The sequence below is a fragment of the Balearica regulorum genome, chromosome 17 (genome assembly GCF_011004875.1).
Source record: "Balearica regulorum gibbericeps isolate bBalReg1 chromosome 17, bBalReg1.pri, whole genome shotgun sequence".
Taxonomy (NCBI): Eukaryota; Metazoa; Chordata; class Aves; order Gruiformes; family Gruidae; genus Balearica; species Balearica regulorum.
Genome location: NC_046200.1, coordinates 1,961,323 through 1,988,679, shown reverse-complemented (window position 1 = coordinate 1,988,679; position 27,357 = coordinate 1,961,323). Strand labels below are relative to the sequence as shown.

The 27,357-nt window shown below is 48.5% G+C and overlaps 1 protein-coding gene across 3 annotated transcripts in view; it reads right to left on the bottom strand.

Annotated features, from left to right (window-relative positions):
- The window catches only part of SSH1 (slingshot protein phosphatase 1), a 36,384-nt gene that overhangs the window by 8,257 nt on the left and 770 nt on the right, over nt 1-27,357 (bottom strand). Inside the window, exons 2-9 of one of the 3 annotated variants that reach the window (XM_075770155.1) lie at nt 23,409-23,449; nt 7,370-7,473; nt 5,548-5,612; nt 4,649-4,770; nt 2,432-2,500; nt 1,930-1,995; nt 444-638; nt 113-206 (exon numbers count right to left, since the gene is read on the bottom strand). In XM_075770155.1, the coding sequence (XP_075626270.1) occupies nt 113-206; nt 444-638; nt 1,930-1,995; nt 2,432-2,500; nt 4,649-4,770; nt 5,548-5,612; nt 7,370-7,473; nt 23,409-23,449 (756 nt within the window). Of the gene's footprint in view, nt 1-112; nt 207-443; nt 639-1,929; nt 1,996-2,431; nt 2,501-4,648; nt 4,879-5,547; nt 5,613-7,369; nt 7,474-7,718; nt 7,919-23,408; nt 23,450-27,357 lie in introns of those variants that run through there. The other 2 variants (XM_075770156.1, XM_075770157.1) reach the window with 2 other exon arrangements.

Below are 27,357 nucleotides of genomic sequence, written 5' to 3'. Positions count from 1 at the left end.
ACAGACTCAAAAGCCAGTGACACCCAGTCATACGGTGTCTCTTCATCTGCGCAGCACTCTCTGGAAATGGAGGCTACCAGGAAGAATAAAATAGCAGAATTTTTGTATTTACCTCCTTAGAAGTCACATTTTCCAGGTCTTTGCTCATCATGATGCTCCGGAGTTTGGCTTTAATGAGCCGTTCTGTTCGTTCCCTTTCAGTTGGCCTGGAAATGAAGAGGAGAGGATGTCTCCAAGCTGGGAGCAAGCATATGGTGCAACTCATACTGTTCAGGGGAGTGGTGGTAAAGACTTGCATTAAAAGCAATTTTTATGAGAATAACAGAAGAAAAACATTTGAAGACATTTATGAAAAGAAATGAACCACTGGAGGAACAGAAGGGAGAAGGGGAGATTTCTCTCGTGAGCCAAGCCAACTTTTTCTAATAAAATTCAGAACTGACTTGTCAACAAAAAGGGCTGGAGAGTCGGGGCGGGTGGACTCCAGGTCCTGCATCGCATTCCACTCGTTGATGCAGCTCTGGTCGGAGCTGATGCAGCTTTCATAGTACGTGGCCCAGACCAAAGCCATCCCACCTGGGAAGTAGTTGTACCTTCTCGCAACTTCGCAGGCTTTATGGAGGATCTGTAACGCCGACCTGCAAGTTTGGAGAATAAATTCGCGCAGCTGTGAGAAGCGGGAACAGACAGAGCAGGATCCGAGAGGTTTTCAGAGAGAAAAAAAGATTTTTCAGCATGGTTTGTTGCAGTTTGCTTTGTGAGAGCAGCAGATTTGTTGCATCAAGAGTTCAGAGAGGGCACAAACTGCACCTTGGAGGCCTTCTCAGGAGCCGGTCCAAGGCAGAGGCTGAAATCTCCTCCTGACTAACAGGCAAGCACAAGGCACAAGTCGCTCTGGGACCTAATCATTAGCTAACTCGTAAAGCCAGACCAAAGGAAAATAAAGAACATGGACAATTTTCAAACCACCTTCAGCAAGGAGTCATACGCATATTTACCAGCATTCTTGGCCCCTGACATGCTCCAGGGACAAGGCCCAGATTGGGTCATTTGTTTTTGCAAATTCTAGCATTACTTTTTCCTTCCTTCCCTCCTCATTTTTTTCTTTTTTTAAGGCTCTACTCCGACGATGTCATTGTACTGAATACATTAACCACATCTAAGGTTGCCAACAGGAGGGGCCGAGTTCAAAAAATGACAGGAACAAGAGCTTCATTTGTTTCTGTACCAAATCATCGCTAGCACGACATCCTTCTCTACATCTGTATCTTCTCCCTACCAGATGCTGCAAGGACAGGGATCTCCTGAGGCTCCGGCGGGAGCCAGCAAACTGCCCAGGCCAAGGGAGATGCTTTTGTTCTGTGCGGGGCTGGGCAGCAGCCTCTTCAAGGAGGAATTTGCTGGCACCGCTGCTGCTGATTCAGCCACCTCTGCTTCAGCGTTTTGGAATCCCTGCACACGGGAGGGGTGACAGGAGCTGAAAGGTGAACGGGCACCCGGGGCAGCACGGCAAGTTTCCGCGCGGCAGGAACCCCAGTAATGAGGCAGAGCACGGGGAATGCCATCAGATTGGCAATGGGTTCCGAGCCTCCTCCTTCAGCCAGTTCAAAAAATATGCAGAGAGGAAAGGCTGGGTTTGCAGCCTGATGAATTCAAGTGGGTCCTTCACCTTTATTCACCTCAGTAGCGCCATTTCCCTTTGATATAAGGGAGCGTGGCTGCTCTGAGCAGAAGCAGATCCTGGTTTCGGATCAATATTCTTATAGTTCCTTTACAGTACCACTACCTGCTGACACAGGGAAGCAGCATCTCTGCTGCAGCTAAGTACCAATTATGGAGAATGCAAAAATGCAGGGGTTTTTCATTTGTTTTTAATTTATTCACAGAAATGACAGTCTCTTTCTCGGTAAAGCTAATTAACAGACATACCACATGGCTTGCACCGACACTGGCTTGAAGATGTGCATTCTCCCTGCAGTGCTCACACTGAAGCCACTAAAGAGAGGGAGGAAAAAAAAAAAACCAACAAACCCAAACAGTCAGAAACTGCTCTTCTCTGCATCACAAGCTGCACTCTACAAACAGCTACTGGGGGCACTCACAGTCAAAAAGAATCAGGGTGAGAATTTGCATCACTGATTTTCCAACATCCTCCCAAAGAAGAATGGGAAGCAGACACCCTTCCCAGCATAGGCTGCCAGGAACGGGAGTTCCACCCCTCAAGTGGGATTTCAGAGAACATTCACTGGGTGCCACAGGTTCCACCGATTAGTCTGAGGGCAGCAAGACAAAAACTCACTGTCCGAGTAAGAGGACTGCAGCCACGAATCCAAAATTGGAACTTCATTTGCAAGGTGACGGAGAATGTCTCCTAGAGCAGCCCCCAGTAGGGAAGGACATTCACATTCATCCTTTTAATGTGGTTTCTTACCCATCGCCATCAAGATGGATTTTAGTATCGCTCCACAGACGAAGAACCATTCCTATAGTGCAGCTTTTACTGGAAGAGAAATTGTTATACAGGATGTTAAATATAGGCCACAATGTGGTCACGCCAATACCCTAAATTATTAATACTCTTTAATTTTTAAAATCCTCAAGTCTTGCTCTAGTAATTCCTAGTAATATCTTGGGCCATCAAATACGTAACACACAAGGAGACCGGCAGCTGAAATCTGAAGGTCTGCTCTGATATGAGCACACTGATTGTTCCTCCACGGGGCTGGGGAACCATCACGGCACGACTCCAAATCACCGGCTCTTCTCACCCCCTCCAGAGCCTGCCAGACAGCTCCGCAGTATTTGCCCCATCATCTTTCCTGCTCTCACACCCCAGAAGCTCAGAGCAAGGCAGCTCCCTAACAGGACATAAGAGCAGATCACAGCGATGCGGCCGCAGAAATTCGGCTCGCTAATGTGGGGCAGAAAGCAAGCCTTGGTAGGTGGCGGAGCAGCCGCCGGCCCTTTCCAAAGAGGACCCGAGGGGCTCTGCAAAGGACTGCACGTTCGATTGTCACTTCATCGCTCCGGCTGGTAGAAAAGACAAAACCAGATTTTATGAGTTTACCTAACCCAAACGAACACTTTCCGAGATGCAATCTGGCAAGAAAACCGTATTATAATGGGGTCAGTAACTTTCAACTAGTAAATAATTAAGCTACTGAGATATTAAACTTTTAAAGAAAATTGGGATGCATACAGCAGCCAGTTAGCAAAGAACTTGGGTTTTGTTTTGTTCTTTTCCTTTCTTTTTTTAAGCTTTCAGCCGCTTTCTACAGCGGATCAAAGGATGTGACAGGCCGATTTGAACACATATGTGGACAATGCGCACTTTAGAGCTTTGTGAGAAAAAAATGGTTTTTTATTAAACACATGTAAGAGGAGTAAAACCCACAAGAGTGCCCGACTAGTCAAACTGTAAGCAGTCAGAACACTTACAGCTCAGCTCTGACATTTCAGCCCCAACACAGAGCCATGGAATGAAGTCACTAATGGCAACTGACTTTATGCATGAGACTACACTTAATTAACAAAAACTTTGGCTTTCAGGGGAGACAGTAACTGAAATGGCAGCTAACCTTACAGTTAGGATGGATTTGTGATAATTTTTCCATCTTTCCTCTTGTCTCATCAACAATCACCAGGAGCAAATTATTGCAGGGCTGTTTCAGATTTGAAGATGACACAGCAAACATTCACTGCTGTTGCACACTAAGTGTGCCGTAAGCAAATGCTACGTTAGAATTTCTTCTGTAACACTACCAGCAGTAATTTAACAGCAGATACAAGAGGCCAATGACAATAATCTCATTAGCAAGGCACGGCTAGGAGTTTCCCCGACAGGTCTCACTGCAGTGCAAAAGCTCCATCCTTCCACTTACAGCAATGGAAACAACCGCTAAGGTTTCCCAAAAAGAAAACAAAAGTCCCACTGGCTGCACCAGCACAACATGGCAGCCTGCTAAATCACAGGAGAACAGAAATAACAGTCTGGAAGCTCTGACTTCTAACTCCAGCTCTGCCAAACCAGCCCTGTCTCTCTGAGCCAAGAGCTTTTCTGCCTTGGTTTGCTCACCTCGAACTGGAATAGTGTGAGAGGGTCTGCGATAACAAAATATTTTATTTGCCTTTCGAAGTATTATGTGCTCTTATCAGTTAGACAAAAGAAAGCTCATTACTGACACATTTGTTTGTTGGTTTTGGAGGTCCTTCTGCAGTTTTGTTTTTTAATGTTATTTGGCAACTAAGCTACCCCCCCCAAAACCAGCTCCATTGCATCATACCATCAACAGACTTGAAGTCTGGTGGATAGAGTAAGTTCCAGCGTTGCAAATGTGTCTGCAAGAGCATTTCATACTGAGCAGACAGCAAACTACCACAGACAAGGTAGATGCCTCAGCCCTACAGATGGATCACACGTGAACACTGCCTACAGCTGCCCAGAGATCCCAAGGAGACCAAAAGCTTTCTGAAACAAAAAACACCCTCTCACCCTCATAACTGGGCAGAAAACTCAACGCATGTCCGTTCTCTTGCTAGAATTTGCAGACACATGAAAACCAACCGCGCAGGGACAGTTTGGTGTTGACAGGCGTTCCAGAGAACCCAGCCTGCCTGATTTCCAAGCCCAGCCTTGCCTTAGACATACCTCTCCTTGCTGGAGAAATCCACACCCAGCAGAATATTCTCTTCTGTGTCTTGTCGTCCGCTGCTGTATACAACCACCATGTACCGGACTCTGTCTGTCCACACACTTTCCAAACGGACAGCCTAGAAAAAGGTCATCAAGCTCTGCAAACCAGTTGTTGGACAATCATTCCTTCCATTGCTGCCTAATATTTTTTTTCAGGTGTAATTGTGTCCAAAAGCTTTATTTAGCTGCAGTATGAAAGACACAGGGAGAGACAGTTCATCTTCCAGCAAGGCTAGTTGCCAGTTTGACTTGGCACCGAGCAGGGAGAAGAAAAGTGATTAGCCTAGATTACCTGCTCCAGTTTGGAGAAATACTACAGAATGCAACCTGAAGATTTGTTCCAAAGAGGTTCAGCTAGAAAGTTGGTAAAAATATTGGTCATGCGCTGAACTGAAAACAGAGGCAGGCTCAGAGGATTCTTCCACTCACAAGTCGTCACTGAAAAACATCAGTCATGCTGGAGGGGATAACTGACATCGACTTTTCTGCAATGACTTTTATAGCCTCTGCAGAATTCTTTAACAGAAAGTCCAGCCCCTCTTGGGTCCAGTTTCAAGACTGACTTAAGAATGTCCACTAGCAAGCTCCGGGCTCCTGTATATGTGTTTGTCGGCTGACTGGAAAATTAAACTTAACAAACGCATTTTGGACAGATCAGTTTCCTGACACAACTCGTTACCCGGACATGAGGACCAGGGCAAAAGGAGCGGACAGGAAAACACGGTAGGGCTGGCAACCAGCAGCAGTAAGCTGACTCTGAACCCGGGATTTACCGATGCTTGTCGTGAACCTCTACAGGTCTGTTTCAAAGGCCTCCAACAGAAAGGAGGGCAGGAAAACACATCTCTTCTTACCAGTTTGATCCTATCCTCGCAGCGAAGGAGGTTGATCATCACCTGGAGGTGCTGGGGCAAATCACCTGCAGGGAGAGTGGAAAAATAAGAAAGGGTCTCTCGCTGCACTAAGAATGGGCGGAGTCTTGACCTTTAATGAAACTAGATGTTTTTAAGTCAAAAAATACCATTAAAGGGAGGCCAACTTTGCTGTCCCAGAAAATACTAACAGAAGTGAGCTTCTTGGGTCTGGCTGTATGAGAACTCAACCTTATAGCATTTGGAAGCTACCAAATATATTGAGACCATCTGCGACTGGCACAAATGATGATACTCCTCCTGTTACAGCATCTTAGAGAAGACAAAGATATGGGCACTGAGGACAGGGGAGGAAGAGGCAGGAGGAACGACTCGGGTTAAGAAAAAAAGGAAACAAAGACAAAAAGAAAAACTTTGACCTGTGAACCACACACAGCATGGTGGGATGAGCCCCACTGGCCTTACGGGGGATATATCTGAGCACGAGAAACTTCTGAGGAGGAAGGGCTGCAGGAGTGGCCCGGTTTGGGAGATGGAGCCCTTTATCTCAAACAAAGTGCTGCTCAGGCAGCAAGCTCTTGGGCTCTGGAGCAGTGGGTACATTTCTGTTTGGCGAAAGCAAGTGAAAGGAACAACAAATTGTCAAGAAAACAAGTTCACATCTACTAACTCATAAAGCACTCATAACTTTCCATACGAGATAAAATTCCTTCCGTAGGATGTTTGCTGGGTATATGAAATTGCTGACAATTAAAGAAACCCAAAGCCAAGCCTGGCATTCAAACACCCTCTTTGTGCTTGGAGTGTTTACTAAGCAGCAGACACACAGTACCACACTGTGCCTTTCCCACATGCTCCTGCTCTCAAAACGCCCCAATGATCTTATTTCTTCTTTCCCTGTAATCACTTATTCCAAAACTGTCAAAGACAGAAGGCATAACAACACTGGGTCAGAAGAATTCACTTTCCTGAACCCCACATCTGCTTATCAATCTGTATGTACCTTCACCAAACTACTCCCTACCACTTCTTCCCACCAGCCTGGCACACTGGAGGGGACTGGGGGAGGAAGGACAGTCTGTTCTTAAACCATGATAAACTCTTACAGGCCAGGTTTTGATGAGTTCACTGAAAAGGGGATATAAGGAGCTAAGAAATGTACGTCTATCTAGAGACCCAAAACCTGTTAAAACGTTCCTCACTCTTAGTGGCAGCATCAAACAAATCCAGCCACAGGTAGTTTCAAAGGAACAAATGCTGTCAGCTGGCACCAAAAGTCCCAAACCGCAGATTACCAGAGGCTGGACGAGCACTCGGAGAAGTGTCCCTGCCATGCTAAATCAGGACCTCGATAACTCAGAAGAGGTGCTACAGCCCTGTGACTCAGTCCATCCAATTTTCCTCCCCACAGGCCAAAGGGGAAGGCAAAGATCGAATCACTGAAGCACAAGTGACATTTCTTCATCGGTGGAAAACAGGGATATTTTGCACAGATTCCCTGGCTCCGCAGGCTTCCCTGCCTAGAGAATGCCAAGTTGAATGCCATAATGCCAAAAAATAAATTTCTATTCTGGTTTCAGTTCCAAGACAATGCTAAAAGTTTAAACAAAGACTCAATAATCGTGTGTTACCGTTCCAATCAAGCGGGCTGAAACCTCGGGTTTACTCAGCAGGTTGTACAAGACCCACCGTGACAACGAGGAGTCGTGCACCCACCCACGCGTGCTATTAGCCTGTCTGCAGGGAGGGAGGAGCAGCAAGGCGAGAGGGAAAAGGAATTTCAGTCAGTGATTTAATCCACTACCTGCATGTTTGTGAGGATGCTGGAGACTTCGCTGGCCCTGGGAGCTGTTTCCTTGTTGCAAGAAAAGGGCTGCGCCTTTCACCATGAAAAAGCTCTCGCTTAGGCTGGAAAACAAATGACAGAGGAAGTCAACTGAAAGGAAATATCAGCAAAATGCGTGCTCAGGTCTGTACGCCCAGGGAAGGAAGGGCTTCTCCTCACTAAAATGTGGCAGGATTTTGCCATGAGGAGCTGTTCCCAAAGTCTGACCCTGCCTCTTGCACGGTATGGCTCCAGGATTATCCACGGATTATTCATACGGCATTTGCCACCAACGTTTTATTACTTGGCCATTGCAGCAGATACTTGCCTGAGCTGTCATGGGCTGGAAATTACTTTATCGTTTGATTATCAAATTCTGCAACGTAAGAACAGTAGAGGGTAAGACTTTGCACAGGCTTAGACCTGTAAAATGACTTAACATCAGGTTCTGAGTCAATCTGTTCCTACTCATTTCACTTTCTGAGATTTCTTTGGAATGCAAAACCAAGCACATGCAACCATAAATTGTCTGTAGATTTACAGAGGAAGGGAGGGCAGATAAAACCTGCACATCAGAAGAGAAAGGAAGCTGCACCGAAACCTCAGGGGAAAAGCGACCGACACAATAGCGAAGACTTTGCTTTGCTCTGGCCAGATGCAGCCACCCTGGAAAACACTACTGATAAGAAAGCGGGTCGCAGTACGTGCAAACTCATAACGGTGTTTCCACAGAGTCGGATGACCCACAGGCCCCAGAACATAACTAAAGAGAAGGCTGAACAAAACCAGCAGTTACAGTAAGCACCAGCACTAATTACATAGTACCATCCTGCGCTGCCGAGCGTTTTAGAAATAGGCTCGGACGTAAGCGGTAAAGTTAGCATTTCCCACAAGTCTGAAAATCAACATCTACTAAGCTACCTTTTAGTTGCCACAGTAACTGCTTACACTGCATTTCCTACACCGCTCAAACCATCACAAGAGACATTCCTCCTTACAAAGCCCAATTTTCTGCCGCCCTACACTTCCAAACATAGATCATCATTAATTACTGTCTGCTATCTACTGAATATAAATGCTCCATTACAAGACTGTGCTACATGGGAGTTACTTACGCTACAGAAAATGATCCCACAGGAGTTACTACTCCCAGCGCTCGTCTATTCTGTGCTTTATCCGGGGTCTTTGCCTTTGGGCAGAAGTAAGCACTAATGCTCCATTCTACCTCAGTATTTTTGAGAAGACAGACATGAATTTCGTGTCTTTTCAGCTTTTGCTGCAAGTTCAGCTTTTCCCTTCTCCGAGAACACGGCCAAGCTTCCCAGGCAATGCTTCCTCATTTTTCAACTCAATCTCCAAGGTACAAAATTCCCAGAAAAATCTGGATCAGGTTTAAATTTGAGATTTCAGCTGCTTTTCAAAAGTGAACTAAAATTTTCACCTAAGTTCCAGGCTCTGCAAGTCATATATCAGATCAATAAAATGCCAGCGGGACAACTGTGCTCTAATTAAAACAAGCTTTTCTCCATTCACGCTCCCACAGCGTTCTAGCACTCACCACTCACTCCGCTACCACGCTGAGTTTCCTCGTGATCCGAACCATCGGCTCTGCTCTGCCTGGCACACACACCAACAGCAAGGATTTCTGCAAACGGGAATCTGGTTCATGCCCTAAGTGAGCCAGGAAGAGTCTTGTTTCCTTCTCACACCAGATCTCACAGGAAAGTGTTAAAAAAAGGCCAGAAGTTACACAAAAGCAGCGACACAACGTATGGGATGTTCAGCTAGATAACGGCTTCAGGCACATTCATCTGGTTTTTTTCAGCAAGAGGATGGAAATGGTTGGATAACACACAAAGAAATAATTCACAGTATTCCTGTCTCAAGAATTTTGGGAAATATTTCTTTGGGAAAGCGACAAAATATCCCAAAGGATATTCTTTTATCCCAAATAAAGCACTGACTGGATTTTCTACAGCAGGAACATGGAAGAGAGAGATCTCCTTCCCAAAGGCATCAGCAACTCCTGCTCTGACTGTTTGTCTTGCTTGATGTTCTCCTCTCCTGCAGTCAGGAAATCTTTCACAACAAAGCAGAATATTCCCAGTTGCAGGCAAATGAGAAAGCTGCACCGCAGGAGCAGAAAGCGATGGCAGGAAAAGGACAACTCACATCGCAAAATTTTTGTCATCGAGTTTTCATCTGCATAGAAATGAATCGGAAAGCAAAGCCAAAGAACCTGTTGAGAGCAAGATTTTTTTTTTTTTTTAAGTGTTTGTTTGCTAAACTGCGCACTACCCTTACAAAGCGCAGTTTGCCGTGACTCCGACCGCCCGTGCCCCCCGATTTCCACAAGCTCCCATTTCCACACGACCAGCATGGTGCCGCGCAGAGGGAACGCACCCAAGCCCCTCTTTGCAAACGCTCCCATTTCACACCACACTGCAACAACATTACCCGACACCGGCCCTTATCTCCGCTCCAGGAACACTCTCTGCTCTCAGTCACTTCATACAACTGCTCTAAAAGACAGCTAACAAGATAAAAGTGTGAAAAAGGCAAGGCACGATATTCCAACCCAGTGTTCAAAAACCCTTTTAAATCCTGCCGTTCCAGTAAACAACAAACTCCAGCCTTTAAAAAAAAAAAAAAAAAAAATCTCCTAAAGAACAGCAAATATCCTATCATTAAAGAACATCCCCAAACTTTTGACCCTCGGCAGCAATGATAAATGCCCTAGCAAGCAGCATTTGTTAGCAGCATAAAAACGAGTGGCTTATACATACTAATTTGGACTGGTTTTCTTTGAACAGCAGAAGCATTGTGCTGGCCCAAGAGTCAGACAGAAGTCAGTAAATTCGAAAAGATTCATAACTAGCTGTAAAACTCACATCCTTTTGCTTCTAAACCCATAAAAAAAAAAAAGAAAAGAAGGAAAAGAAAAGGTTGACCGTATATTCTGTGCGGAGCAGAGAAATCGCGTCTGTTGATGCTACCCAGGAACTGGATGACTTTTACAGAACACTGTGTCTTCCACTGATATCCTGGCTTGAAAAAGCACTTGTCCTAACATATCCTGATGAAAGAGGGCCATTCAAGAGGGGAAAAAACCAGCTGAGGCTCGTCTAATCATTTCCCTCCTCCAGACTTGTTTGTTTGTTTGCTTCCTCCAGCAGGCTCTGAAGGCCACGCAGCCCATCAGCAGCCCCTCGCCGCAGAAAGTCCGTATTTCCCAGGACAGGACTAGATAAAAAGCATCGTATTGACTAACGCCTGTTTGTTTCTGTATGATTAAAACACTGTAATATAGATTTGGCAAAGGCACTAGCTGTCATATTAAAATGCTTCTTCACTTTACTTACCACGGTTTGATTTTCAGAGTGACTCCTGAGTTCCTACTGAACAAGAAAGTCTTTCAGGTGCCTTGGTATTTATATGTTAGTGGCTGGCTATCATCAAATTCACTGGAGACTTGTTTCTTACAGACCCCTGACTAATAAACCTTAACCACACGCTCCCGTCGCACCAGTACCGCTAATCAGGGGGAGAAGCAGCTTTCTGTGCGGTTGGTACCCGGCTGGGCTGGCATGCCCACCAGAAACCACCCATTCCCTGGATGCCCTTCCAGGAATCCTGACCAGCACAGCTACTTCACTGGAGTTACTTCAGGCTCATCAAATAAATGCAGAGCCCACAGGTTTTGTCACAGCCCCGGGACCCTGGTGCTGCCCTGTGGTCCAGTACGGCTGCAGACCGGTCCCCTTTCCATTCCATAACCTCAGCTTACCAAACTAATGGTGTTAACCCCCTAAGGGAGGTAAAAACGGATGCTTACAAGCATCTGGGAAATGCCCAGGGTGTCGGTGGGAGGGTGCACCCAGCTATGGTGCTTTGCTGTAAAGCAGGAGCCCTTCTGCACCCCGAAGTGGCAAAGAGAGAGTGCTGAACGACCACAGCATCACTGACAGCGGGCTCCAGCGTCTCCTGCCTCGCTGTCCCTTGCTCCATCCGTTGGCTCCGCGCTGCTCAACTTGAAAAGGAAATATTTCTTCCCCTTTGGGAAAGCTCCAGAAGAGCATGGCTGCAAGACACATCAATTACATTTCGAGTTGCTTAAGAACACAATAGGGAGTGCTTTTTAATCGTGACAAAACGCCGCCCCCAGGGTTCGCAAATAATGCCAACAAGCAGTCGGTTAAAAATACTGGGTTCCGGAACAAGAGACAGAGCTGCTCGTGTTACTGGACAGAGCTGGAAGGCAGCTGCCGGGCGCAGAACAATCTTTCTTAAGCAGTTTGCTTTGCCATTGCAGCTTCGGCGGTGGCGTGTCCCGGGAACAAACCTGGTATGCCTTGGGTGTTCAAATTCCCCGTTTTAATGGGAAATCTCACGTAAGACGTCATCATCTTGCAGGATACAAGAAAATACTCTATGAATGTATCTTATAGCTATGTAGCTCATCTCATGTCAAAATAAACATCCGTACCCAGAAGTTAGTAGAGACACCACCACTTTCTCTGGGAAGACACAGCCAAGCCTGGGGTTGATTCAGCAGTCTCTGACTGGCCTAAGAATTAAAAACTGGGATCTAGCTAAAAGAGGCGGAACGCAGAAACATCCGAGTTTGCATCTGCCTGGGTATCTCTGCTGCTCCCAGAATGGCCGCAGGATTGCTCGGTGCACGGGATGCCCAAGGCTCTGGCTGCTCTCACATCTGCCATGACCCCAGGTATTCCCGGAGCTGTCATGAACTCATCATCTTTGTGTTTGCTGCTGCTCACAGCCGAGAAGCCCATTTAACGCAAGCGCCGTTCAGATCTCCTTGCTTACAGCTCTACTCTTAGAGCATATTTTAGCGCTGAGTTCATGCAATGAACAAGAGCAGACTTCCACTCCGCCTGGTTTTGCTCTGCGTTTTCCTCGGGGATATGGACAGTCCCATACTCGGGCCAGAGACATTATTCCAGATGTCCTTTCAAGATATCTGCTCCCACCTGAAGCTTTCTCTGTTTCCCTTTAACCTTTTGTCTTGAGCAACTCCCACGTTGTTGACCTGTCGTGTGCTTGTGCAGCTCAGGCGCAGAGCTCCATGTCCCAGAAAAGCTCTGCAACGAGCCTTGCCCAGGCACGGGGCCACACCATCATGCTCTCCGGGCACTAAATCTCTGACAAAATTAAGTTTCTTAATTTCCCCCTCATTAATGGAACAAAACGTACACGTGATGTGGGGGCAGAGAAGGCCATCTATCCATCAGGGCTGAGCCAGAGCACTCAGCTGACAGCAGATTCCCCAGACAGCAGGGCTGGAGCAGGATCACCCCCTCATCCGGACATCCATCCGTGCCGTGGTTAGGAGCAGGCACGCTGGTCCTGCCCTTCCTACCCACAGCACGCAGACCACTCCCCGTGCGCTGAGGAGCTGCCCTCCTGCAACGAGATCTCTGTTTTAGACAACAACAAAAAAAAAAAAAAAAAAAAAAAAGGAATTCACATCTCAAAATTGGTTGCAAGTTTACAAAGTCATCAACATGGTACTGCCAATCACTTCCTTGGGTTTTATGGCATCTTCTGCTCAAAATGTTTCCAAACTGATAAGGTGAGGAAAAAACAGCCTCCCAAGCTCTGCAAAATTAGACACCCTTCCCTTTCCCACAGCCCCTTTGATAAGGGGGAACAGAACTGATTTTTTATTCCCCCCCCCCTTTTCTTCCCCCCTATTTTCTGCTCAGTCTGGGAAACCCCAGCCATCTCAAGGCAATTGAAGCAAGAACATGAAGCATAGCCCTGGAGATGGGCCTCTCCGCGCACCTCCCCGCCGCGGTGCTGCAGCCCGGGGACCAAACCAGTCCCCTCGGATGCTCCGCAGCCCGGCCGGGCCCTCGCCGGGCCAGAGGGTGGATTTTAAGACAGGGCACACGCTGCAGCGAGCCAGAGGGTAGTCACGCAGTCATACCAAAATAGCAACATAAACTAAACTGGAACCGAGCACATCAAATAGAAAGGAAGATGCGGGGAGAGAAAAAGCAGGAAGGCAAGGGAGCAGCTGCACGGCCCCTGCTGCCCAAGCCAAGCCGGCAATTAAAGCACACTGACTGCTTGCTTTGGCTTGATAGGAGGCACATCAGATAACGCTTCCTGACCAAGAAAGGGGCCTTCAGAAGGGGTCTGAGCGACACAAAACAGCGCCAGGGAAAAAATGAACTTCAAAGCTACTTGCTCACATGCTAGTGTATAACCTGAGAAACAGAAATGGGAGCCTTCAACGGCAGCAGCAGGTCATTTCTCATGCTTTTAAAAAAAAGCACTTTGTGTGTTTCCAAGTGGCCTTTGCTCTGTGTCACACACCAGTCACACAGAGTCCAGTGCCACGGAAACATTAAATGAAACATAAAGGAATCACCTTTACAAATACAGGTGAGAGTATCGCCCTGACCATCCCTGCTTAACTCAACACGGATCTGGCTGCCGTGCAGAGGGGCGAGCAGGCTGCTCCCATGCAGCGGGACCAGGACAGGCCCAGTTTCAACACGTGCAATGCCAATTTAAACCACAGTGCTGTTGCATACACACGTAGACTTCGTGATATGCTGATAACCGACCTGTGATCCGAACTGCAGGTGCCCAACACACCTGCTAACGTCAGCGAGAGCTGCCAGCATCGCTTGGATTGCGGTGCTCTACCTCTGGCGAAGTCTCTGTGACGCATCTCGAGAGGTGGCAGCTACCTTCAGGACAACTTTTGGAAATGTTTGTCTTCTGAAATACTATTTTATTACCAAAAACATGAGTCAGGAAAGCTCTTTCCATACCCACGGTTATGCTAGGCTGCGGCTTTGATGGGCTATAAAAAGTCATCATTCTCAGATTTCCCGAGCTGAAGCCAAGTCACCCCAAGAAGAAACCCAAAACATAAGTTGCAATGGTCTGACGTTCCTTCAGACACACGGAGAACATCTCCCCTTCCTCAGATGCAGCCAGGGCACCATCATGCAATGGCAAAAAGCTGCCTGCAAGGGGCCAGGCAGCAGCCCCTGCCGAGGGGCGTCTTGTAACGCCTCTCCGCAGGGGCAAACATCTCCCCATCTATTTCAAAGTAGACCGAGACGGTCAGGCAGGCAGGAAGACCTGGCAGGCTTCACTCTCATGTTTTTAGCGGCGCGGCAACAAAAGGGGAGTCAGAGCACGTATTGTTCGGCTGAAAGGCGTGGGCCACGTCCACAGCGCAAGAATGCTAAGAAGGGCTTGAGACACTGCAGGCCATTCACAGCGCCAGATACAAACGCTCCTCGAGCACAAAGAGGAAAAAGAAAAAAATGAAATCAATCATGAAGCCCACAAAAGCTAATTTCCTAACATAAATAGACTGCTGATGATGTGCCTCCAGCCGCTCCTGCGTACCGGGCGAGCGATGCATCGGGCTTGGGCAGCGATCGCCCCAGCCTTGGAGCCGAACCGGGTGAGCCACACGTACCCCGCGCCGGGACGGCGCACAGCTCCGAGGGCAGAGCATGACCTGGGCTGTGCCCGCAGGAGCAGCTCGAATAAATCATCCAAGAGAAAGGGCAGAAAGAGGGAAGCAAACAAATTAACGGGACTGCTCCCTGTTCCAGCAGACTTGTGCAAAATAAGTTAGCAGAACAGCTCCCAAACGGCCAGGAAAGAGAAAATTCTAGGAATCCCTAGTACTTGGATGGTGAAAAGCCAAGTAAAATAAGAGATTGTTTCACAAGGAAAAAGAAATCCTTTTTGCTCATCCCATTAATCGCAGAGTTCAAAAAGGCACGAGGTTGATCACAGCATCACCCAGCTATGCGACGCGCTTGGAACTAACGGTCTGAATTGCAATGAGCATTTCCGAGATTCCCACCAAAACATGATGTCATTTTTGTGATAGCCACTGTCTCAGGAGGCCGGGGCCAGATCCTCCCCAAACTTCAGCCTGCACGACCGCCCATTCAACTGCTATAAAGAAACCTTTCTCTCACTCTTAGGAGAGAAGCATTAACCCTACAGAGACCCCCAGCGAGTGCCTGGGGACTGACCCAGCCCGCTGCGGCAGCCCCACGGCCACCCGCCCTGCAGCGAGGGCTCAGCAATGCTTCTCCACGCAGCTGCACGGAGCGGCTCACACTTGCCGAGACCCGTGGACTCAAAGGGAAGGTGGCAGTCGGCACGGGGAAGCACGAGAGGGGTATACAGAGGTCCCGGCGTTAGGAACAGCATGGTTTTACAGCCTAGTGCACCCTCTGCCATGCAGCATCCTGGTGGTCTGAGGGAAGCCGGCTGTTCCCAGAACACTGGCTCCCTTCTTCCCCCACACTAAAAGCCCCAAAAGACACCCTGTGTTTTCCTACGAGTCACTTTTTTGGACGTTGTTATTGCCATAGCTGTTCCGTGACGGCAGGTAGGGAGGAGGACAGACCACAAGCCCGGGAGTGCCAGGGAGGTGTCTCGGAGCCGTGGTCCGCGCCAAAGGAGAGGTGGGACGCTGCCGGCCCCCAGGCTCCTGCTGTGGAGGGCACATCAAAGGCAGAGCCTCCCGCCCGCGCTCCCGGGCAGGAGCCGGTCCCGCTCCCGTCCTCCTCCCCAGCCGAGCTGTCGGCACATCGGCCGATCCTCCTGCATTCCTCCCGTCAACTCATTGTTTTAATCCTTTAAAGTATTTTATTGAGTCACCCCACTTCACCCACTCTGTGATGGGAGACAGGCCAGAGAAACAAGTGGAAACTCTCCAATGGCACCACTGGAAAAGAAAAAGGAAGGTGAATAATAGTTTCAAGGATTAAGAAAGCAGCTTCCAAGCGGCGTGCGCGAAGGTCAGCCAGGACACAGACAACAGCATAGGAAACGCGACTTGAGAACCCTACAGGCAGCGGTAGCACAGCAACCCAAAAAATAGCTTAGCTGCTGGGTTTCAGAATGACTCCAAAAAAGGCAGCAGAGACCAGGGAGTACTTGACACATTGGTAATGCGTAAAAATAAAATAAAATAAATCTAGACGGATCACGCAGGGTAAAAGCAGAGCAAGAAAGTTCTAGCTCAACCCTGACACCCCCTCTAGTGTTTAGCAGGACCGCAGCTTGCCTTCCCAGTTGCCCCAAGGGTTTGCAGCCAGCACCCCATGGTGAAGAGGTGCACCCCGTGAATTAGAAGACTGCCAGCCAGGGGCAAAGCTGCCTCAAGACGGAAAAGTGTTGGTAAAAACCTCAGGTCATCCTTCTTTTCCCCTTCCACTCCAAACCCATCTTTTACAAGCAGATTCGGTGTTGCAGAGAGAAGCAGACATCTGTAGTCCAAGAAGTTTTGGAGGGCTGGCAGGGAGATGCCTACACGCAGGCATGCTGCAAGGAGACCCACAGGCAGCGGTCTCCGCCAGGATGCGAGTGTTGGACGTGACCGTTTGGACGGCAGACAGGGCAAACAAGCAACCCAGCAGCTTTCTGGAAAAATCTGAAAGGGACATTTTGTCCCGTTCCCCACGTTTCTGGATGCCTTGGCCCCCGATGCTAAGCCCCAGAGGTTTTCTGCCCAGCGGTCAGGAGCACACCGCCACAGATCCCCCGGCAGCTGCCTTCACTAGTGATTCTTGCAGCAAGGATTTCTTCAAGAAACATAGGTGAGGTGGTGCGGTTTTGGAAGGTTTGTGAGTTTGGCAAGTCCCTCTGGATGGGGTCTCTGTGCGAGTGAAATGAGCGTCAGGCAGAGACTCTGGCTCCTGCCGCAAACCTTACGTCAGTACCGGGACTTTGGGGAGAGCTTGGTGCAACAGGCAACACTATGACACACCAACGGCGAGGACCAGCCGAGGTGGGTACGAACACAGAGCACACCGGCTGCTCCGCAGGCGCGGTTTGCATTCCTGCTCCTGTCCCAGGAAGGATGCGGGGAAACCTACTTCTCTTGTGGCAAAAGAGAAACCTTTGCACTGGCTGCGAGGGGAAGATGTCTGTGCACCCAGGCAGCTCCAGCAAAGCCACTAACCACTGCCGGTTCACACCCTGGTGAGGCACGTTCCTATCTTGCGCTACGGAGAGCGATGCAGATCTGTCTGGGCTGCACGAGCTCGGCACCGCTGACTTCTGCCTGGACCGCAGCTTCACAGCTTTCAGAGAGGGACGGCAAGCTCTGCAGAGGAGAGTCCTCCTGATCCGAGATAAACCTCAACAACTAACCGATGCACTTTGCATCCTAATCCATTCGAGGCTGGACTTGTTTTGCTTTCTGATTTTTTTGTGCAGCAGTTGAGTGATTCTGCATCAGAGATTCAAATGCTGCAGAGGGATGTGTAAATGCTTGGGGAAAAAAACCCGACACTTTCCATGAAAAGTAAAGCCATGCCTCTGAAGGTGTCCTGTCCATTTCATAATCTCCAAAAACATCCCAAGAGCACTCATCAGGCAGACCCCAGCTCTGACTCCTATGAGAAATCCCTGACTCACAGATCTTGGCAACTGATTATCAAAGATTAAGGTATTTAAAAATCAAGAGGCATTTGGAACCAAAATATTTTCCTGACCCGGCTCTAACACCTAAATAAACAGTAACCACACTGGCCTTTTACAGAAAAAATGTTCACTCCAAAGCCAGTACCTTTGATAACAGGGCCAGTTGTTTTGTTTTTTGCCAAACTGCTGAGGTTTCATGGAGAAAAAAGAAGGGGGGGGGGGGGAAAGAAAGATTTGTATACAGTTCTGAAAAGGGTCTGATCACTACCTCTTCAAACTGGCAAGCCTCCTGCTGTTACTCTACCTACATCCAAGTAAACTCCTTGCGTTGCTCAACTTCAAGTCAGCAACAGTTTCCTGGAAAGGCCAGATCTTAAATAAATGTCAAATAAGCGCATGCTTCCTCAGCTCCGTGGTCTTTGAACGTCCCCACACAACCCACCACAAAACGTAAAGGCCTAATTATATCTCCATCAGCTTCCATGGCCACACCTACGGGCCAGAGAGCTACCGAGGGTCACGAGCCTGTGAATTTGCCTCCCCATTGTATGGAGCACGCTAAGGCAGGATGCTGCAGCCTCGCCAGGATGTGATTCAGCATCCTGTTTTGAACAGTTAATAAAATCAGCAACTTCTGCCCTAAGATCTCCCACCAAATAACAGTGAGACAATAAATACTGCAGCAAACAGGACTTGTCAAGGATGTAATGAACCACTGTCCCCACAAATAAATCCTTAAGACAGCTGCTCCGGCGTACCCCCAGCCCTGTGCACCTTCCCAGTACCACAAGCAGGGCCACTCAAAGCTGCGGATACAAGCCATTCACCCAGTGCTGCCTCCAGCAAAATGTGCTCATAAATCCTCCAAAAAAAGTTAAAGATCAAAGTGTTAATAAAGAACTTTTGGTGCACTAAAATATAATATACAATAAAGTATAAGGCATAAACATCCTGGCTGTGGTGGGCACTCCGAGCAGCGCGGAAGGAGAGCTGTGCAGAGCAACCTCACAGCTGCACAGAGAAGAGCCTGAACAGAGAGCTGGAGTTGCATTCGCTCTTTGAGTTTCCATACTGAAGAGGCCAGTCGTAGCGCCAGCGAGGAATCTGGTTTATTACAGCGATTTTAACCCAACAGCCTCCTTATAATGAGTCCTCTGGCATGCGCCAGCCGGGACGATGCTCTGTGAAGAGTTTGCAGCAATTACTCCTCCTGTTGCTCACTGAGCTGCAAAGGGAGTTTTCATCAGCCTGAGGGTTCCTCCTAATTCCTGCAGCGAACACAAAACCAAGTGAAACCAATGCCCAGTGTAACTTCACTACCTTCAAAAGAGAAAATTACTTTAATTCATTAAACTACAACAAAAAAGCAGTAACTGAAGGAACCGTAGAGCTGGTTATCAAGCCAGCATGTTCATTCCTGACCAGGTAACCACGCAAAACACAAATGTGAGGTGGAAAGCAGGGGGGACATGGTGCCTTCTACCCATCACAAACAGCTGTAGGTTCCTCAGAACTCAAAAGCTGTATGACTCTTATGGCTGAAAGCATTTAATGCTGAATAAAACCAAGCAGACCTAACACTTTACTCTGAGTGTTTTAGAAGATGACCTAATAGTCATCTGCCAGGCTGCAGATGGGAGAAAGGGGCTAAGGAACATGAAGTAACTTGGCGAGGTACATAGGATGGCATCAGCAACGAGAGGAAGACTCCCAGTCTCCTCCTCTTCCTCTACCACTTCCCCGTTCAGCAGGACACTGGATGCTCCAGGCAGCGCTCTCGACAGAGGGTCTCCACACGTGGCTGTGGCCGGGCAGCACGTAGAGGCAGCAGAGCAGCAAAAGACTCTCCAAACGTATACAAGTCCGTTAAAAGACTCTGCAAACGTATACAAGCCCAATCCTGAAAACCTTTACCTCCCACAGCTGCTCTTGCCAGCTCTTAAACTGATCTTAGTGGTGCCAAACAAGAACAGTTCTTTCCATAACGATCTTCAAGGCTTGATCAGAGACTGGAGACAACTAACTCCCAGGCCCTTCTGTTCAACCTCCATCTCCCTGCAGAAGATGCCTGAAAACACTCACCTGGCCCTGTTTCTGACCGCATTCAGATTGTGATTGGAAAGCCAGTAATGGCAAAGATTACAGAATGACTGGCTAAACAAACTTACTTGTGTTTGTAATTAAAACCAGTGATTATCTTGCTGCATTTGCCAACCACATCTGAGAAACAGCCAACACTCACAACACGACTGGCTTTGTAAAACATCTCCTTTAACTTGGTGCTAGAGAAGCCAACCAACAGCAATCAGGTTGCACCAAAAAGCAGCGTAGGAAAAACTGCACATACCCCATCCTCTGAGAGCAGCCTGCTTGAAAAGAGCTCGGCTCTGCTCTCAGTCTCCTCCACGCTTGATATCATCTTCTCTGAGGTTGCTCGAGCTAAAAGAGCACGACGTGGCTCTGCGATAAGATGGCAGGCGCTGTGCACATAAGGCTTGCGCTGAACTTGGTCGACCCTGATCTTGTAAAACTTAAGGTTGCGCTTAACTCTAAGCCAATGCACACTCCCATGGACTTGATGTAACCGTGCCAGCAGTTTTATTAAGATTTGGGCAAGATGTCTCAAGGTTCCGTGGGCGTGCTGCATTACTAGGGAAAAAACAGGGATCAAGCCACAACATCCCATGGCTGATCGGCATTCGGTAAGATTTCAGCAGACGCAGATAACGCAGAGAATCAGACATGCAAGCTTTTGTCTGCACCAGCTGCACCGAGCCCCACCGGGCAGTTAGATCTGAGTTTGTGCTCTTACTTTTTCTTCTGCTATGAAGCTTTACCCACTGGGGAGCAAAACGGACTCCTGCCTGTCTGCTGGAAACAGCGTGGATGTTACCTTATCGAGGCTTCTGCAAATTGTTTGGGAAGTGAGGAAAAAAAGACTTTAAAGCACATTAATGGCTAAGAAAATGCAGATAGCAACAATATCTTTGAAAGAAAAGCTGGGCCTAAAACATATCCCCTCAGTCTATTTTAGGGTAGAAACTGTTTCAGGGAGAGAACAAAGCAAAGCATTTCAGAGTGACAGAAACCATAAGGAAGGTCTGCTGCTCCTAGACCAAAGAGCAGCAAGACATGCAGCTAGTGATAAAACCGTGATACAGACCTGTTTCTCCAAGAAAAAACCTCAGATAGCTCACATAACCAGACCAACCACACAGCCTCAAATGAAAATCCTGGGATTTTTTTGAATGAATGAAAAGAATCTGTTCAGCAAGCGGAAGAGTAAGTTAGGTCATAAATGTGTAATAGCACATTCACCCTGTATCGATGCAAAGCAGTTTGAAGTGGCAGCAAGATGGGGTCGTTTCCAACGACCCTTCCTTTTTCTAACCGTTAGAATCTCCGAGGTCTGCAAAGTCAGGCGCTGGACCACTGACCCCTGTGCTCAGGGCACATGTGACAAAGCGCAGCTCTCACCCGAGTCTCCATCAAGGTAGGACCGGGATTTAGAGATTCACAAATACCATCATAGCCTGTTTCTGCAGGCTTTTTTTCCAAAGACCTGAACTCAGCTGTTGGAGAAGCAGCACAATGAAGTTGAACAATTCTGCCACCCCATGGGCACTGGGTAAAGTCTCAGGGAACTGGCAGGAAGGGGACAGGATTTACCCACCTCCCGGTGAGAGGAGCTTCATCTATCATCTACGCTGTGTCCACACTGGGGCCAGACGTTTTCTTCAGTCCTTGGTGGTGTTTCCACCCGAGTTCATCAAAGGCTCTATGCAAGAGCCATCCTACTCTCGAGGTCTATCTAGCAATTTAATTACCAGATTGTTATCCTGAAAATCATGTACAGAAGAGCAGCCCCAAGAGCCTGAAGGACAGAGCAAGCTCTTGGCACCTCAGTATCTAAAGTCAGCGCTGCAGCATTTTTCAATGGCCAGGAGAAAAGTATCAGCCTTTAAGCCCAGCCTCACTACATCCACCCCCACCATTGCTCTGGTCAGCGATGGATGCACACGCCTGGCTTGCAAAAAGGCCAGACAGACCGAAGGTAGCCACAAAAGCAATGATCTCCCAGCGATTTATCTGTACGTTGTCATCGAGTTAATTTGTGACAAGGGGATAAAGTTGTATGTCTTCTTTCAGCACAAAAACCAATTACACAAAAGAAGAGACTATCATACTGCTCGGTTAAGTGTTACTATTTAATACAACATGGGAAAAAGCACAAGAATTAAGGATGTGTTGCTATTCACGACTTCAGTGAGCTCCTGCTTGAGCCCTGAATTGCACAATAAGCCCACAACCAAGTTGGGAGCAGAACCAGGAATCCTGAATTTTGCTTTAAACAATACAAAATGCATTCTCCAGAAAATACGCTAACAAGTGACATTACAGACTGCCATTAAATGCCCGTACACAGGAAACCCCGCAGCAACCAAACACACAACACTTCTGACCCAAGTGCCCGCAAGCAGGACAGCCACCGAACACCAGGCTTTCTGGGGCGGGCTGCAGGCATGACAAATCCCCCCCAGGACACAGAAATAGCAAAGCCTGATACTTTCCTGCTCTGTAAAGGAACAACTTTGCTTTCCTGCTCTCCAACTTCGCTTGCAGGGTAAAGACAATCTATACCCCAACATCCACTTGCCGCTCCCAAAGCCACAAGGTTAACCAGACTTCAAATCAACTCCACTTTGTCCTAGTTTCAGTCCATCAGACTGCAACAGAAAACCCACTCCATCTCAGCTTTATATCTCTGCCACAGGAGGTCTCAAAGCATAAAATGGGATGGAAACAACAAGATCGTACTCCAAGCAGCAGCACGAGTGACTTTGCTTTTATCTGAAACCAGGATAATTAGAGTAGGAAATAATAACAAGGAGAGGAGACCAAGCCTGCTGAACTATGTTGTGTTTTTACACTTTATCTCTCGGGTTGCAGTTTACAGGTTAGAGGGTAAGAACTGTCTGCAACAGCTGGGTTTGGAGTGAACAATCCACATAATTACTCAGAGCCCCCTTAGGCCAGGGTCCCACCAAACTCGCTTTATCACTACTACCTCTGATCTCCACGCAATGTCAGCAGGAGAAGCCTTTCTCTTTCTCCCTTGCACGAAGAAAGCAACTCTACCCAAACCCAATACCAAAGGAGTCAAATTCCTGACGGTTATACCCAGGAACGAGCAGAGCTCTCCCCACCCAGCCCAGCAGCGTACCTCCGCTCCCGACCCAGAGCCCCAACCTCAGCGCAGCAGCAGCGACAGAGATGCTGCGATAACAGAGATGCTGCGGCCAGAGCTGATGAGCAATCTTCCAGTTTCTTCCCACCAGGAAAAAAACCCGCAAATCCTCTTTTATGTTTTTAGTTCATTAAACACTCATCCAAAACTAAACTGATAAGGGAGAGAGCATCCCCAGTGTTCAGCGCTCTGCAGACCATGCAGTCCCCTCCAGGCAAGGATACACGCTCAAGGCCAGGGTCCTCCGCGGGATCAGGACTCAGCTACATGGCAAACAATTAACAACAGTGGAAATGAAGTTTAGAGCCAAAAAGCTCTGCTTACCTCACATTTAATTTACGTTCTTCATCACTGCCAACTTCCAGCTGAGGGGAGAAAAGAAGGATAGATAGAAAGTTACATGGTGGTTATTTCCACATTACAACTTTTTAAAAAAATCCCCACGCTTTTTAAAACCATCCCTGCAATAACAGGTTTTGGGTGGCTGCTTTCTGTGGGGCTTTTCGTTCTGGTGCCAGGGATAAATGAGACTCCCTAGCCATACATGCCACCAGCACCGGGTGACAAAAGGGCTCACAGGGATTTTAAAGCTATTAGCTCCTAATCCTGCAAGCTGGCCCTAGAGCACAGATCGGTTTGAAGATCGCCAACCTCGACGTCACCGAGAGTGCACACACATCGCTCCCACTGAGCACACACGTGAGGGCAGAACCTGTCCCGAGCGAAACACTGCTAACGAAGAGCTGGGCACAAATTAACGCCGTAATTCAGGGTGTGCAGCGACCGCACAAGTGCCCTCCAGAGGATGCAGCCCAAACCGCCCAGCTGGGACTGCCTCCGGCTCCAGCACCTGAACCCCAACCTGGCACCGACGGGGAACTCCGCTGCCTTCTCTGAGCTGCCACCTCACCAAGGAGGCCACCTCCACCCGGATGCTGGCAGAAGACATGTCCCGAGGCTAGGACGATGCCCACCTGGTTGCCCAGTCATTGACAAGTCCTACATCTGCTGCCTTCCTGATTAACACACTGCTTTGATAGCAGCATGTATTAAACCGGCCGCTTTTTCCCTGGGCACTGGTGGAAAGTCGCCCTGGAAGCACATCTGGCTGCTCAGGTGACATTACTGGCCCTTACACTTTATTTGCTCTCCTTAAAACAGAAGCGTGCCAGCTGACTTAAGCCTACTTTCAGAGAGCAACATTTTCACACAGCCGTGCTTTCCAGCCACCTCCTTCAACTTCTCTATTAGTTTCTGGACAAAATTGTGTATTAAAGAAAACAAGACTTGGGGTTAATTGCATCCAGAGCTAATATAAAAAAAAAAAAAAAAAAGGCTTAAAGAGAGTTCTCCTCCTTTGGTCCTGCATAAGTAGACATAAGAGAAAGGACCACAGCATCCCCTCAGAGAGGCAGGTTGAACTGGGGAGATGGTTTGGACTCATGAAGCAAAGTGAGACCTTACAGATTGCCCCGTAATAGAAAAACCTTCAAACCTGCAACACTCCGGACACCAGAGCCTGATGAAGCTGGAGGGACACAACCCTTTCAGATATCGTGCTCCATCAGTGCTAACGCTGAGGGAACATTTTGTTATTTACTACAACATTGCTTAAAACCCACATCAAACAAGGGCCACCATATGGGTTACTTCTTTCCAGGTGGTTTTGCAGAAATTTAAAATAAGCAAATAGTTTCACGTAAAACATTCAAGCCTGAAGTTGTGTGTATAGGACCTGGGTTGTTCCCCACTCTCCCAAGTCCAGACTCAGGAGGCACAGGAGCTGCTCTGTTTACAGTCTGCGAGAACCAAGCAATGCCAGGAAAAAAAACCCCCAAATGCAACCGCACAGGCCGGATATTAGAAATATAGCCATTTGGAGGAAAAGAGATACACAAAGCCCATCCAAAATGACTGCAGCTGATGGCGAGAAACATACCATCGCTATTTTTAGTCTGTTTACACTGTGCAGGGGCAGTGCAGAGCCAGCCTGGCCAGGGCAACAGGCAGAGCCCCAGGGAACACCCCGAGTCCCAGCACCCCCCGCCAGCAAATCCACCCCCCAGCCCTGGGAAGGTCTGGCAGGTTTTGGGGCTTTGTAAGGTCACCCTCCTGTTTGTTTGGGTCTGTCACATAGCAACAAGGGAGAGAAAAACTTTTTTCTTTTTTTTTTTTTAAAACAAATGTGACTGTGAAGTTATGACTGTCATCAGCTGAGGCTCAGCAGCAGAGCTGGCCCCTCAATCTGCTCCTGGTTCATCGACTTGCTTTCAAAGTCGACTCTCCTGTATTTTCTATTAAAAAGCTGCAGTAAAACCAAAACAGAGCATCCCTCTCTTTTGGTCAGAGCATCCCTCCGAGCTGGCAGGTTTTACGGTGCACCACATACGATGCCACGAACCCACAGCTGCTCACCAACACCGTGGGTCCCACCACGGCACGCACACCAGCACCAGGACCAGACCTCCACCACCACATCCCTCCCCGGGGACCGTGCAGAGTGCGGCCGGGCTGAAGGACCAGGCACGGAGCGGGAGGTGGTGTGGAAGGGAGATGGCAGCAGAGCTCACAAGCGCACGCAAGTTTGCAAGTGTGTACGAACTACTCTCTCCTCCTAAGAATTTACAGCACGCTACGTTAACACAGGGCAAGCCTCTTGCAGGCAGCAGCAGCATCCATTTTATAAATTTCTTCAGGCTCATGAGTTAAGAGAGGCTGCAGCAGTGTACTCACAATTAGCAAGGACGTTTGGTCATCATTTTCCATTAAACAAATCTAATAATAATTGTTCACATAGGCTAAAAGCCCCAAAGAGCTCTGATTCTTCCTTGCAAGAAAGATCATAAAAGATCAGGGAGCAGGCTGGCACTTTTTTGATGGGATTTTTCTTTGACATTAACTTCGTAAAAACACCACACTGATTTGGAAAAGCACGGTTTACAATTTTATGGTATTTCATGCCAGAAGGGACCATTCAAACAGAACTGGAGCTGATGTCTTCCTCTGGGAGCCACCAAAGCACAATTGAGCCAAGGACATCAGCAGCAGAAGCACCCTGGCGCGGACAAAAACCAGGTGACAAGTTTGGGACAACATTTTCAAGAGGGAAAGGGAGACTCATACAGTCAACCCACTAAAAAAATAATAGCGAACACAGCTCCTACACAATGCCATGCCTAACGCAGACGTACGTGGCAAGGCGAGAGGCATACTGCTTTGACTCCTCTCTCCCCTGCACCAGTTAAACCCAGCCTAATTCCACTGCCTGCAACAGGGTTACAGCTCATCTACAGCTGTGCAGATCAGGTGGCCACCAGGTCTCATTTAAGATTCTGTCTAAACCAGAATCCAACAAAATTCCTTCTGAAAAAATCCTCGGAAAAGCACAAGTCCAAAGTTTCTAAACGAACACAGCGCAGTCCAAACACTGGGTCCCTGCAGCCTCGGGAGCCCAAACCACTCGACTCGGATCTACGGCAGAACGGTCGGCGAAAGGAAGGGATGAGTCACGACTCCAGCGAGGGCCGTGTGAAGGGAACCCCGCGGCCCCTCCAGACGAGGGAGAACCCGTGAGCCTTGCAGCACCGTCCCCCTCCTGCCTCCCCCCCCAGACAAGCTAATCAGGGGAGTCACAGGGACCTGACAGGTGACAAATAGGATTGTTTACCTGGCGGGAACGGGGACAGAGCGAAGCCAAGGGCAGCGAGCACCAAAGGAAAGGGAGGGGGAGGGAGAGGGATGCACAGGGAGGCTATCCAGGGAAACACCGGGCCTGTCTTTGGGGGTCACAAAAGACACGGGTTAGGAGGGGAAAAACAGGATGCACGGGGAAGAAGAAAAAGAAATTGGAGGGTGCAGTTGTGTTTGGATAGTATGTGGGAGCTGCAGCGAGGGAAGATGAGTGTGCTGGGTCGTAAAGCCTAAGGGTGGGAGAGGGGTGAGCGGGGCAGAGGCAGGAGAAGGCGTTTCTGGGGCAGGAGGGCGAAGGAGGGTGCAGCAGAACTGGGACACGCAGGGTGCCTGTCCCGGTGGGGCAGGGATGTGCAGAGCAGAGCGTTACCGGGGCAGTGGGTTAAGCGGTGCGTACAAGGCCCCTGAGCAGCAGAGCCAGCAAGGAGGAGAGGGCAGCGGCATGGTGCAGGCTGTGCTGCAGCGAGGAGCGGCAGCAGACAGCGCAGCACGGGGACGTCGCGCGGCGATGGGATGTAGTGGGACAGGAGCTGCTCTGGCAGCAGGGAACTGAGCACAGCTCGGGGAAGGGGCAGAAGCTACA